The following is a 14377-nucleotide window of genomic DNA, read 5'->3' as shown; positions in this document are numbered from 1 at the left end:
CTTGTTTCTTACCGTGTGTGACTGCTGTTGTTTTTGAACTTATCTTGAGTTTATTTTTCAATGCTGGGTCGTTTTTATCTTCAGCAGTTTGTTTCCCACTATCAATGCCTTTTTTGGCAGTTTCTTGAGATGTCCTTTTGGTCTTTTTAGTTTTTCTTTTATTAACTTCTCTAGGAGTAATGTTCTTTGGATATTGTTCCTGTTTGAGAAAACTTCTATTCCTAAGGCTGTAGCAGGATACTACGTTTAGAGGTCCTTTTTTAGGTCTCGCCTGTCGATGCGCATGCGCATCGAGCAAGGCGAGAGTATTGGCACTTATCCGCTCTTTATCCACACTGCAAGGAATCGTGGCGATTCCTTGCAGTGCACGAGAAATTTAAGCTCAATGCGCATGCGCATTGAGCTTAAATGCGCGTGCACATGCCCCCAGCCGCCTACTCTCTCTCACAGCCTCCCCCAGCTCCGCCCCCTCACTACTTGATTGCACGGCCGCTAGGCCGTGCCTCCCCTACTCTCCTCCCCCCTCCTCCTCTCCTCCCCTGCCTGCCTGCCGCTAGGCCGTGCCTCCCCTACTCTCCTCCCCCCTCCTCCTCCTACTCTCCTCCCCTGCCTGCCTGCCGTGTCGCACCTCTCCCCTCTCCGCCCCCTCCCCTGCCCGCCCCCTCCCCTGCCCGCCGTGTTACGGTGGCGACCTTCTCGTTCCTGGCTCCGACTTTCTCCCGACTACTGCCCTTCTCCTGCTGTCGCGCTACTCCTAATTTTCTCCTAAACTTCCCCTGGTAGGCAATCTTCTCCTGATTTCTTCCGGACTCCTAATCTTCCCCGGACTCCCGATCTTCTCCTGCCTCCTGATTTTATCCTAATCTTCCCCCGGCAGACAATATTCTCCGGATCCTGCCTTCACTCTCGATCGTCCCCTGGCTCCCGATCTTCTCCTCAACTCTCCGCCTCCCGATCTTTTCCTAGCTCCTGATCTTCTCCTGCCGGGGTTCCGATTTCCCTTGCACCCCCGATCGTCCCCTGATTTCCTCTTGTCTCTGCCCTCGCCGGATCCTCGGTTTCCTACTTCCTGGCTCCCTTTTCCCGGCTTCCTGGTTGCGCCTCACCGAACCCGGGGCATCTCCCGGGCGTTGCACCCTCCGGTCGGCGGAGCCTGAAAGTGAAACCACGCGGGCTCTTCCTCCTGACGCTGCTTTCGGTTCTGAAGGAACACGTGTGCAGACTACAGATGAAAGCCATCTGCCCCGCGCCCTCTCCCCCTAGCACCCCCAGCCCGAGGCAGCTTCCCCTGCACAGACCTGCTCTCGGAGGTTCAATTATCGATCCTGTTTCCGGTGCCTTTGTGTGTCTCCGAAAGTGGGAATTGTACTGAACGTGAGAAAAACACACACCAGATTGCGGCAGCGGAAGCACTTTTAAACGGTCGTTACCACCGGGCAGATAGGACTGCTAAAGTTTCGCAAGCTTCTCGCTATACTTTGCTACAAAGGCATTGGAAAGAACATTTGAATGTCGTTGTTGTTTTTGGTGGTTTTATCTTAATCAGAAAAATCTTTATTTTGGCGCTGACATGATCAACCAGTGACAACTCCAAGTTTTATGGAGTCAATTAGTACTATTTTTGTGCCACCATTCATCACTTTTTTAAATAATTGCTTTGGTAATTGAAGTATAAATCTGTGTTCTGTGTGTTCGGAATTGATGGTCTTTAGAATGCAAATGGGTCTGCTGGAACCCTAACAACCCCAGGACAGCGTCCCCGCGGGGCGTATTTAAGTTCGGGTTCACACTGCTCTGTTTACTCTTGCTTTGGCAGCTCACCGCGGCGCCCTGCTGCCAGCCTTTCTCTGCGCTCTGAAAACAGGCACGTTGCTGACATGGCGGTCATCGATCGCCCTCCGTGGGGCAGGCTCCGCCCACAGCACTGCTCACAGACAGGAGGCGCTGGGGTCTGCGCCGACTGTGATAAAACACCCATGCCCATAAAACTCGGCTCTTTCTTCAAGGCCTAGTTGCAGAAAACAAAGGAACATGCAAAAAGAAACTTTTATCGTTAACTTCTTCAAATTATAGTAAGATTTCAATAACCCCATCTTGTATTCCTCGCTGTGTGCCTCACATTTAGGACAAATACATGCATATATATTTCAAGGGGCCGCAATCACAACCCCTCAACCCCTCACCCTCACTCACCCTCAACCCCTCACCCTCAACCCCTCACCCTCAACCCCTCACCCTCAACCACTCACCCTCAACCCCTCACTCACCCTCCCTCACTCACCCTCACTCACCCTCACTTACCCTCAACCCTTCACCCTCAACCCCTCACTCACCCTCAACCCCTCAGCATCACCCTCACTCACCCTCAACCCCTCACCTACCCTCACCCTCAACCCCTCACCCTCACCCACCCTCAACCCCTCACCCACCCTCAACCCCTCACCCACCCTCACTCACTCACCCTCACTCATCCTCACTCACTCTCACTCACCCTCACTCACTCACACAGTGCAATAGGTCTCGGAGCATTTGAGTTAGAGCTTTTAGATTTGTTTATGGCTTTTTTTATTTGTAATTCTTTAGCATTGGCTACAGGAAACAAAAATGCTAAAGATTTACAAAAAAACCCATAAACAATTCTAAAAGCACTAACTCTAATGCTGCGAGACCTATTGCATTTCCAATGCTTGTTTCCTTCTGCACCTCTTTCATTTCCTCTGGTTGGAGCCCCCAAGTTCTTGTGTCCAGTAGTTTAATCTTGGTTTTGTACTACTTCTCTTCTTACTCCAGCCCCCCCTTCTCCACCCTCCTCCTCTCCCTTTCTCAGTGAGTCGCTCATGTGTTGTGATATGTTATTTTCCTTTTTGTTTGCGAAGTAGGTGGTGAAGGGATCAACAATATACTTCCTTGTACTAAAAGAAGAACTGTTAACCTTTTGAACTGGGGCTTCCCAACTTGCACTATCCTTTTTGTGCTCCTCGTGTGCAAATGAGTTCAGCCCCGGGTCGTCTCTGCCTCTTATGCCCCGGAAACTGAAGCCGAGTCTCTCGGATGCTTTCCTGCAGTTTGTTCTAGCTTTTCTTGCCGCTGCCCAGACTCCTGTGTAACCAGTCGTGCCGTGCTCCAGGCTCTGCGTGTAGGAAGTCTCAAACTCCCTCCGTGGCGGGAGTCTGTCGAGGACCAGGTACACAGTCATCTCTTCTTATGCCGTTTGTTTTTTTTATATATATATACTTTCGTGCCTTCGTACTTTGTTCCGCGTAAAGAAAATACCGATACTAGATTAATCACCCATGATCTCTAATAGGTCTGCACTCTTACCGGTTTACTGCAGCTCATTTTCTTGATAGTGTGGTGCAGTTTAGCCCGGTTTCTCGTACTCCTCAAGCGGAGTCAAGGAGCTCTCCGACCGGGCGTCCTACTCGGCTGCCATCTTCCCCCTTCTCTCCTTCTACAGGTTTACCCCGGTCCGTGGAAGTTCCGTGCAGCGTCGTGCAAGGAGTGCTTGCCCGGTATGTATGCAGCTCTTTGCCGCTCTCAGGTAAGCCATCTTGTGTCTGTTTCTTAACTAATGTTTTTATTTTGTTTCTTCTACAGGTTTACCCCGGTCCGTGGATGTTCAGTGCAGCATCGTGCAAGGAGTGCTTTGCCCGGTATGTATGCTGCTGTTTGCGTCTTAGAGGTAAGCCATTTTGTCTCTTTTAGTTATCTAATTTGTCTTTTTGTTTACTTTGTAGGTCCACCCCGTGTCCTGTCGTAGCAGTCTACCGTCGTGCATGGACTGCTTTGGCCGGTATGTATGCTGCTGTTTGCGTCTTAGAGGTAATCCATTTTGTCTCTTTTAGTTATCTAATTTGTCTTTTTGTTTACTTTGTAGTTCCACCCCGTGTCCTGTCGTCCCCGACTACCGTCGTGCATGGACTGCTATGCCCGATGTGTATGCAGCTCTTTGCTGCTCTTAGGTAAGCCATCTTGTGTCTGTTTCTTAACTAATGGTTTTTTTTTTTGTTCCTTCTACAGGTTTACCCCGGTCCGTGGATGTTCCGTGCATCGTCGTGCAAGGAGTGCTTTGCCCGGTATGTATGCAGCTCTTTGCCGCTCTTAGGTAAGCCATCTTGTGTCTGTTTCTTAAGTAATGTTTTTTTTTTGTTCCTTCTACAGGTTTACCCCGGTCCGTGGATGTTCCGTGCAGCGTTGTGCAAGGAGTGCTTTGCCCGGTATGTATGCAGCTCTTTGCCGCTCTTAGGTAAGCCATCTTGTGTCTGTTTCTTAACTAATGTTTTTTTTTGTTCCTTCTACAGGTTTACCCCGGTCCGTGGATGTTCCGTGCAGCGTTGTGCAAGGAGTGGTTTGCCCGGTATGTATGCAGCTCTTTGCCGCTCTTAGGTGAGCCATCTTGTGTCTGTTTCTTAACTAATGTTTTTTTTGTTCCTTCTACAGGTTTACCCCGGTCTGTGGATGTTCCGTGCAGCGTCGTGCAAGGAGTGCTTTGTCCGGTATGTATGACAGCATATCAGACGGACTCTGAGCCCGGGGTCCCCTTCCACCACTTCCTGCCAGGGGGCCCGAAGGAAAAGTTCTCGATCTAAGAAAGCCAGCCGGAATGAACAACAGGCTTCAATGAGTCCACCTCTGGTAGAGGCGGATCTGGACATGAACCTCATCGATACTCTGCATCTGCTTGGATGCTTTGAAGACACACCGGATCCCCGGATTTGATCCTCCTTTTGCCATTCTAAATAGACAGCGACTGCCTTATGTCAAAAGGTACATACATGGACCTATTAACCCAGGGTGGCGGCCATGCCTCACAGCCAGTCCTCTTGATCATAGGGGTGAAGAGAATTACTCAAACTTGCAATTGGTGTCAGGCCCTGTGATCCTTCATGAGGTTGATGGCCAACACCACCTCTAAGTTTGTCATTTTATGTTCTGCAGATAGACAGATGCTCAGGAAAGGAAGCATGGGGCGGGGGTAGTTGGAGGTGTACTATGTTATGCTGTCTGGAATTGTTGTTTAATTGTGTTTTTTTCTTTCAGGCATTCAATGTGCAAGCTCTCCACTGGGTCTATCTTACCCTCTGGGTTTGGCTCTCTGGTGTGTTAACTGCCCACCCTCATTGTGGAACCCTCCCCCACTACACATTTATCTGCCAGCTCTCCCAATGGTTAAGGTTATTTCCTGGAATGTCAACAGTCTTCTGGATTCCATTAAAGAGGTTGGCAGTATTGCACTGTACCAAAAGATATAAACCAGATGTAATCTTCCTTCAGGAGACTAATCACATGGGTTCAACAGTGCTACTTCCTGGGCCAATTTGAGTACAATCGGGTTTACCATGCGGGTTTCACTAGGGGCTCAAGGGGAGTCGAAATCCTGTTGCACAAGGCCCTTCCTATGACAGTCACTAAAGTTCACAAGGACCCCCAGAAGAGATTTGTGGGAATTGGGGTAGTATGGCAGCAAAATAATACAACTTTCTCTCCTGCTATAATCCCCAACAGCTCATGCAACCCACTCTACAGGCAGTCCAATCTTTAGTATTGGTCTTCCCACCGGGAATGACCCTGATAGGTGGGGACTTTAATGCGGTCCCCGACCCTATGATAGACACATCCAATACTCTGTGCCCTGTAGACAGGTTCACTCCTCACACATGGACCCCTTCTTGGGCACGTCGACAGCCATTTTAGGAACGAAAGTCTTCGGCACCACTTTCGGTGGCAGCGTGAAGTGGATGGGCGCCGACGTCTTTTGAGGCTTATCGGCAGGCTTCGAAGGTGGAGGATCCTTAGGCCCGACAGCCGTAGCCTTGTCCTTGATGCGCTTCAGTGAGTCTGTCACCTGCTTCGAGAAGGAGGCGGACGGCTGCGTCGACTCAGGCCGACACGGCGGCTCGAGAACCTTCCGATCACCGAGTCCTTGGTCGGTGTCGACTGTCTTCAGCACCGATTTGTTCGGATCGACAGCCTTGACCTTTGCCTTCGGCGTGCCAGACTTTGGCTCGACGCCCTTTAGCGGCCTCTTCGGGTCGATAACGCTCTTCTGCTTCGTCGGTCCTGATAGATCCGAGGACTTCGAGCCGACCAAAGCAATATGCACTTTCGGTTTCGATTGACCCTAGAGTGCTTTTGGTTGTGGCGACACCGGAGCTTTCACTTTCGATTTTGCAACTTGCGGCTCCTTAGACATGTCCGAAGCCGAGCCGGAAGGCGGGGCCATAGAACTTATTGGAAGATCTGGGGTAAGGCCCTGTGGCGATCCCTCTAACTGAGCCTTATGAAGTGTTTTGGCCCCAGTATCAGTTTGTTGGCCTAGCTCCTCGCTCAAGCTATCTTACATGGCCCCAAAGGCCCCATCGTCGTCTCCTACCTAGTCGATGACGTCTTCCGCATCGAGCATCTCAACATCAGCGGCGTAGCTGGTCGACCTCCGATGCAGGATCCGACAGGTTCTCTCGAACCTCCCGCTCTGCTCCTTCATCATCCCTGGCATCGAAGATGTCCACCGGTTCAGGTGCCGTCTTGCTGGGCTTCCTTGCGCGCCGATGCAGAAGTGTCTTCTTGGATCGAAAACGGGAACAAGCCATACAGCTGGCTTCATCATGATCCGGCGACAGGCACTTGTTACACACCGGGTGGACGTCGATGTGGGGATATTTCGAGTTGCACACGGGACATCTCTTGAACGGGCTCCGTTCCATGATGGTTCGTCGATAAGGCCTCTGGCGTCGACCGGGCCTTCAGCGTCGAAAAGCACGTGGCTCTCTGGATATCCGGCTCGGGAACTTAGCTGGAACAGAACTGGGCACCGATCGCAAGACAATACCGACGAAAAAACTAAAGGCCTTTTGGCCTAAAGAAACTTTTTTTTAATCGATTCCGACTTGAGTGAACCAATATGCATCCGAACCCAATGGCAGAAAAAAACAATCTGAGGATGGAGTCGATGCCCATGCGCACTGTGGTCCAGGGGAGGAGCCACCTATCTCGTGATATTTCGAAGACTCTTCCAGGACAACAATGTGCGATCATCCGGACCCAACACTAGGCAGCGATCTATGCACAGATATGAATTCAGCAGCCCACATGCCTCGAACCTACTTGCTCAGCTCCATGGCTGTGCACAGCACGCCCAGCCCCACGGCACAAAGCATGGAGGCTCAGTCCGAGAGTGGGAAAGAAGATACCGCTTCAGCACAATGCGACAGCCACTGAGGTTCAGTGACTGCAGGCAGCTACTGTCACATGGCGCGGATGTCTGTTGACAGACGGGGCTATGCATCATCCCTTCAATGGCAGTGTGCACACGATCAAAGGAATAAACCTGAACACAGCTTTGTAAAGACAGACCCCACTCCTCGAATCTGCATCCCCCTTCGTGTTAACACACGTTTCCGGATACAAAGCTCCTCCTTTACGCGCGCTCCACAGACTAGCATTTAAAGTGCATTTGCGTGGGCCACGCGGATGCGCTCAAGGAAGGGTGGAATTGAAGGCAGTAGCATAGTTTCTCTGCTCTTTGCCAATGGACACTACTGCACGTCTCATGGCCACTACAACATGGAAGGGCCAGTCGTACACCAGAGGGCGGCTTCCTGAAGAAGTGGGATCTAGAAATCATGGCCCTTCAACCAAAGTCATTTAATGTCTTTAATGCAGTAACATAAACTTCCCTTCACACTACTACGGCAGCATTATCATCAACTGGGCACTCATTACTAAGATTGTGGAATACCATCACTTCATTTTATTTGTGGATCAGTAGTGTATGTCAATTGTTAGGAGAGCTGTCAAACGTGCACCACACAAACCGGTACCACAGGTCGCAGTCTTTTTCCATAGTCACTGAGCAGGCAAACATTTTAAACACTAGCCCCAATTTTGTTTGCAATGACAATTGTGTCCTGGGCAGCAATATTGAGAACAAGAGGGGAAGACTAGTACATCCCCACTGGAGGGAGATGCCAAACCCTCATGTGGACGACCTGTTTCTCTAGGCTCTTGATACCACCTAGGACCTCAGGCCTGCAGCAGAAATGCTACAGATTTCAAATAAGTCTCATGCTCAAGTCAACTTTACTATTCAAATGGCTTTCTGGAGCAGCAAGGCAATTACATAAAATAATAAGGGATGCTACTTTCCAGATTACTATACTATCAATCTGCCCTTACTCTTCCTACAAATCGTCCATCAGTTGGACGATTTACTTGGAAATCTAACCTGGGGAAACACGTGGTAAATTGACTAACGTGGTTTTAGGCAAAATGAAACTCCGAAAGGAAAGGGGTGCAAGCCATGTACACTATGAGGAATAGAAAAAGGCTCTCATCACATGACTCTACAGGATCACACTAGAATTTCCTTGGAGGATATATGAGAGTTGGATACTGGATAAACCATATGAGATCAAGAATGCCCCCCCCCAAAAAAAAACATATCACTCTTACATTCAGCATAAGTTAAAAACACCATCTACCCAAGTGTATACCCGGAATGTCCAAAAAAATGTAGGCAACACACAGACCTCAAAACGTGTTGTGGGAATGTGGTAGGATAAGGGATTTCTGGTTATTAGTACTGGGCGACCTGGCCACAGTTAGAGGGCACACAGACCTGGACCAACTAGAGAGTTGCATCCACGTGCAACAAGGCCATGGTAACTGCTATATACCTGAATCTTGCATTTTTCGTAGATGAAAAAACAGACATCCCCCCCCCCCCAAACAGAATAGAGATACAATGGGCACATTAAACAGTGGAATGTGCAGTGCTACAAAAGAAAGAAACGTGGTCTTCGAAAGCAACCAATTGGTAGAAAGAATTAATGACCAGATAATTAAGATATTTAATATGAAATAACAAGAACACATTTAATCAGATTTAGTTACCACTGTAGACGTTTTCATAATTTATTCAGATGTTTAAGCTCTCGCACTTAGATTTTATAAGCTGGTGAACACTGGCAAATAATTTCTCCCACAGTACTAACACCACACATTCCCAAGACAGTATAAATATATGGTTGAGCTAACATTACACATCACTATTTTATCAATTACATAATAAATCAAGTATCCAAAGTTACGCAGCTCAAAAGGCATACAAAATAGTACAGTCATTGAGGTCTGCCCTGATTCCCGCAGAAACTCAAATGGGAGAAGGGAGATGGAACACTTCCGACAAAGCAAGTTGACAAACTACTTTAAAAAAGGTACAGGAAAAGAACTGTTTAAGCTACAATAACAAAGCCTCTAGAATAAAATAAAAATAAAAAGTAAATGGGCAGATTCTATACTTCCTGCACATGACAAAGGCAACATTTTACTAGAAGTATTAACTAGACTTTCCTATCCATATCAGGCCATTCCACCTTGCAGCCCAAACAATTTAACTGTAAGGCTTAGAGTCGGGAGATAAGACGTGTGCTTCTGTACAGTGTAAAAGATAGATTTCTACCAGAAATATGTACCAGACTGTTGTGACCATTCTTTAAATACTGTTCTTTAGATAATAGAATGAAAACTATACAAAAACAAAGAGCAAATACTAACAAAAATGTAACAAAATGAAAAGTTGTGCAAACCCTGATTTTTGAATTTGGCTGTGTGGGTGTAAGTAAACATACAGCTAGAAGCCAGATGACCATTGTTTTATTCAATCCTTCATGTTTCACAAGCTAATGTTGGAATAAAAACAGTTACTGTCTAGAGAGTTTGCGGCTCAGAACTCAGGAACTACAGGTATGTTAGATTTAAAAAAAAAATGTTGTAGTTATTGTGCTGGGACGTTTGGCACCTAATCGTTTATATTATTTGCTGAACAGCTTTGTTAGGAAGCCAGGATCAACAAAATTAGATTAAGTAATGCATGATTAAAGGAAAGACAATTCAAACTTATTTTCAAAGGTCGCATTTAGAAAAAAACATTTTGAGCCCATTTATGTAGATAATGACCTAAGGCACCTCAGCAACTATATGGTTGCCAAGGTAGTGATCTACATTACTTATCTTTATACTTCTGTGGAAGCACAATTTTCACCTATTAAAACATCAAAAAAACATTTCTATTAAGTTTGCATTAACATCAGCCCAAATATAGATCGTGGTTTAGATTCGGTTTTCAAAATGAGGATTCTCAGCAGCCTGTTTTTTACTGAATACAACAATTGTTTCGGTGGCCATTTGAATCTTTGAAACGTAGCCTCATCTTGGGACGATACTTTTCTAAATACAGTAGTTGCTTGCTGTTAAAGGCTCCTCTACGTTTCCTAAAATGAAGAAAAGTGGAATACAGGTAAATATCTTACTGTCTCAACAGGTTTAAAAGAGACTAATTGTTAAAGGCACTTCAAGAACCAAGAGTAAAGCAAACTACTTACCTATTTTAGGTCTCCCCCATCAGGTTCACACAACCTAATGTTGCCTAGTTGAATTATTTAATACGATATATAAATGTGTGACTGACAGTTAATTTTTTGGCTGTTGGAGGACTTTGTGAGGACTGCATTAAGGTCTCACACACAAACAGATAAAACCATAAAATCTTAAGAGGGCACAATTTGTTTTGCACCAGTGATGTGCAGAATTGAGAATTGTGAATACTCCATATCCTCGTGGGAAGATGTTAATACATGGTCTTTCATGAGATTACTCAATCTCTGAAGAGGATAGGGGCCCCTCCACGAGGAGGCACAGGAGATCTTACACAAGCATTGGAGACTATTGGACCACTTGTGGCGTTGGAGGGGGAAAACAGGAATTATGGGTATGTATGTATGTATATGTAGTACTCTTAGCCTTTTGGCTAAGTCTGCACTATACAAAGGCCTAGTAGCAAGCATACAGAGGCATTGTCTCTGACCATTGACAGCCTACTGGACATAAAAAGTAAGAATAAATTGCTTACCTGTAATCCTAGTTCTCTTCTAGGGGAATACGCTTCTGCTCCCTTAAGCCGGATTTTCTCTCAGTCATGCAGAGTACGTTCTGAGAAGGTTTTGCAGATGGAAAAAGCATCAGGAACATGGGAAGCAGCAAGACACTCCTTGAGGATCAGTCTTGGCCTTCTTCTTACAACAGTCTGAGCACTTACCAAAAAGAGATGGCATTTTTGAGTGAAAAACCGCAAAGTGTGTCAAAAAACAAACACGAAAAGGAAGACCAAAGACTGAGTGAAGCAGTCATTTTCTAAATTCAGGAAGGAATTTTAAGGAGAAACACCATATTGGTAAAGCTCAATGCTCCAGGTTCCTGAAAGCAGGACCCGGAAAAAAAAAAAAAAAAAAAGAACTGAAGTAACTTCCACTAGCTTTGCATGATGGGATACTGGTGGTCTCTGGGATCTTAAAGGCACGGCTTCTTTCTTTCAAAGACATAATGGCATCTTATGTGGCTACTCTGTCTTTTCCTTTCAACTCTACAATGAAATAAAAAAAGGATTTTGAGAAGATTTTGTGCATTGAATACTACAAAAACTACACAAATTTAGTATACTGGCTACCCTTTTTCAATTCCTGGTGAGAATGCAGCCAGTGTAGCCTATGTATTTAGGCAGCATTGTCTTTCTATCACTGAAGTGTCTTTACAGGCCTTCCTGAAGAAAGGGAAAAAAATATCCACTTAGGAAGATACATCTAAAGAAGTGCTCCAGGTCTCCGCTAGTAGGCCGAAATATTGAAGTGCTTATGACGATACATGTAAATCCCCAACGAGAGACCTTCATTTACATTTATAAACCCCAATTTAATAGAAAAGCCAATCCTTTCAACAACTGAGATAGAGCCATAAGTAACTTACCTGCAATAATAACTTTGCAGCTGGAAGCTATTATAGATGCACATGCTTTGTATAATTCCACCGTATAATGGTTTAGTCTGGAAACGTTGGTTTACAAACTTTTGCCTAATGCAAGTTACTTCCAGCCAATTATTATGGACGAACAACCTTTCCAGGAACGATAAAGCATAGTGCAACATATTTAGCCGATTTAAATTGAATTTAATTTACACCAATTGTTTAAACTAATACTTTAAAATGTGGTTAGTTGCTATGTAATGTGACATGTCAAAGAATATTCTCTAGACCCCATTTGGCAAGCCCTTTCGAGAAATCATTGTAGATAAGACACCTTGGCTGGCATATTCAAATGAGGCGCTTTTGTATTATTGGGGTGTTAAAGAATCCCACAATGCATGCAACTGTAAACTATTGGTAAAGAAACACCCTTGTGGAAGAAAACTGCTTCCTGGGACATTTTGTGCCAGAAATCAATTGCCACTGGTGAGGCGGAACTGCTGGATTCTCCCAGCGCCGGGCTTAAAAGTGTTTTCTAAATCCTGCGGCTGGACACTCATCGGCCAGGTTGGACCATTTCTCTTGGTGGCAGAAGTTGCACAGGTTTGATTTTCCTTACAACACGGTATGTGCCAGGGTGCTGTCCCCTTCTCACTTATTATGTGACCGCCTGGGCCCTTTACGCTGGAGGTTTGACGACCTCATAGTAGCTGGTTTACCAAGAAGGCACACGTCAGTTCTTGCATCCAGAGTTCGCTGGCTAGACCTTGGTACTTTTCTGTGGGTAGAAGGGTCTGAACCTGTCCACACCCCCCCCACCCCCCCTATTCTCGCGCTGTAGGGGAGGCTGGTTTGTGGCCGGCTTACTCTTTGGAAGCTCGTACTGCTGGATTGACACGCTGTTCTTCCTTGAAAGCTTTCCTTTGCCTGGAGGTCCGATTTGTTTTCTGGTTTTGGTGGTGCTGATTACTTTCCTCTTGCGTGGTCATACAGAAAAGCAAAGTAAGGGTGCAAATAGGGCCGAGAAGCAGCCCAAGACCAACAGCACCGTTCTATCCTTCTTGAGCAATGTAGTGGATGTACTTACTGAGGAAAATTCCTGTGTGGAGGAACATTTGTCATAACGTCAGGGGACAGTCTCATTAATAGGAGGGGACTCTTTGAAAACAGTCTCAAGAGTTAGCCCTGATACCAAGATTCAGGATGTTTCCTACACCGGAGGTTACTCGGAAGATGTAACCATAACTTGTGCGTCCTGGGGGATCGAAGACAAGCACTGGATACCATACAAATTTATTCAGGTGGTGGTAGAGGGTGGGGTATGGTCTAAAAAAACAAGGGGGGGCAGCCCAAATCAACAAGCTGGGCACAAATTACCAAGAGGCAAATAAGTGAATATTTGGCCGTGGCAGAAGAGCCTCGTCTTTCACAGGACATTTTTGCTAATCTGGAAACTTTCTGAGTTTGAAAACGTTATACAAAGATTTGATAAATTGGAGGGAAGGGTGGGAGCCCTGGGAAAAATGGTGCGGTGTCTTCGAGAACAGGCTAACATCCTGACTTACCAAATGCCCAATTTGCCCGGGATATTTTTTTCTAATAAAATTGGTCACAATAGTTCTCACGCTTCAACATTCGGATGCAGGCGGCACACCATCGATAGTGTACTTGCGCCACAATTGGCTCCCCGGGTATGGGAGGATACCAACTTGGTGGCAGGGAAAAGATCCTCAGCAGTCAAGTGTGCATTAGACTGGGGGCCTTCGGTATGGCAAGCGAGATTAATCAGCCCCCCCCCCCCCGGAGGTCCCACACCCTCTGTTTCCATTAAACTTTCACTGGCTTGCCCTGTATATTTTGGTCTTAGCCAATGTCCTACTGCTAAAGTATCCCGGTCAAGAATACTGACCACTTACGAATAAGGTTGTGTACTTACTTTCTGGGGGGGGTTACCACAAAAGCAATAAAGTATTTTTTAGGCAATCACAATGGTTTGAGACGTTGGGTGGATTGGTATGGCCCCTAAAACACATGTTATGTTATTGAGGGATTTCTTTATAATACAATACGCTTTCCGATTGGGAGCCAGTGAAGAGTTTTGAGCAGATCCCTGGCACTGGCTCCTCTGTTGAGGCCGAAAATGGCACATGCCGCAGAGTTCTGGACGACTTGCAGGCGTGCCAAGAGGAACTCTGGAAGGCCCAGATACTACACATTAGAGTAATCGAGGCGCGAGCCTATCAGGGCCTGTACCGTTACTCTTCTATGGTCCAGTGACAGTAGGGGCAGAAATTTCCTAATCATCTTTAGGATGGCAAAATATTTGCCAGCCAAGCCCAGACCCTGGGGTTTGAGAGAGGCTGTTGTCTATCTGTATTCCCAAATTTTTTGCGACCACAGAGTCACTGGCAGGGGGGAACATGGCTGCAGGCCACCAGTCTTCCCATCTGGGGTCCGAAGGACAGCCGAAGAAGAGCACTTCCGACTTGTCGGAGTTGCACTTGAGGCTGTTCTGACCAAACCAGTTGAAAACAGCCTCAAGGCAACCCCTGATGTTCACACCATCAAAGTCGGAGTCTGT

The 14377-nt window shown here is 46.5% G+C and overlaps 1 protein-coding gene across 1 annotated transcript in view; it reads right to left on the bottom strand.

The window, feature by feature from the left end:
• Positions 1 to 8825: 8825 nt before the first annotated feature.
• The window catches only part of PTP4A1 (protein tyrosine phosphatase 4A1), a 52313-nt gene continuing 46761 nt past the window's right edge, over positions 8826 to 14377 (bottom strand). Inside the window, exon 5 of the mRNA XM_086926456.1 lies at positions 8826 to 10271. Coding sequence (XP_086782582.1) covers positions 10154 to 10271 — 118 coding nt within the window. The 3' untranslated portion in view covers positions 8826 to 10153. The remainder of the gene's footprint in view (positions 10272 to 14377) is intronic.

Source organism: Lissotriton vulgaris, chromosome 6 (assembly GCF_964263255.1).
Source record: "Lissotriton vulgaris chromosome 6, aLisVul1.2, whole genome shotgun sequence".
Lineage (NCBI taxonomy): Eukaryota > Metazoa > Chordata > Amphibia > Caudata > Salamandridae > Lissotriton > Lissotriton vulgaris.
Note: the sequence above shows the minus strand (reverse complement) of the source record. Positions and strands in the feature narration are given on the sequence as shown.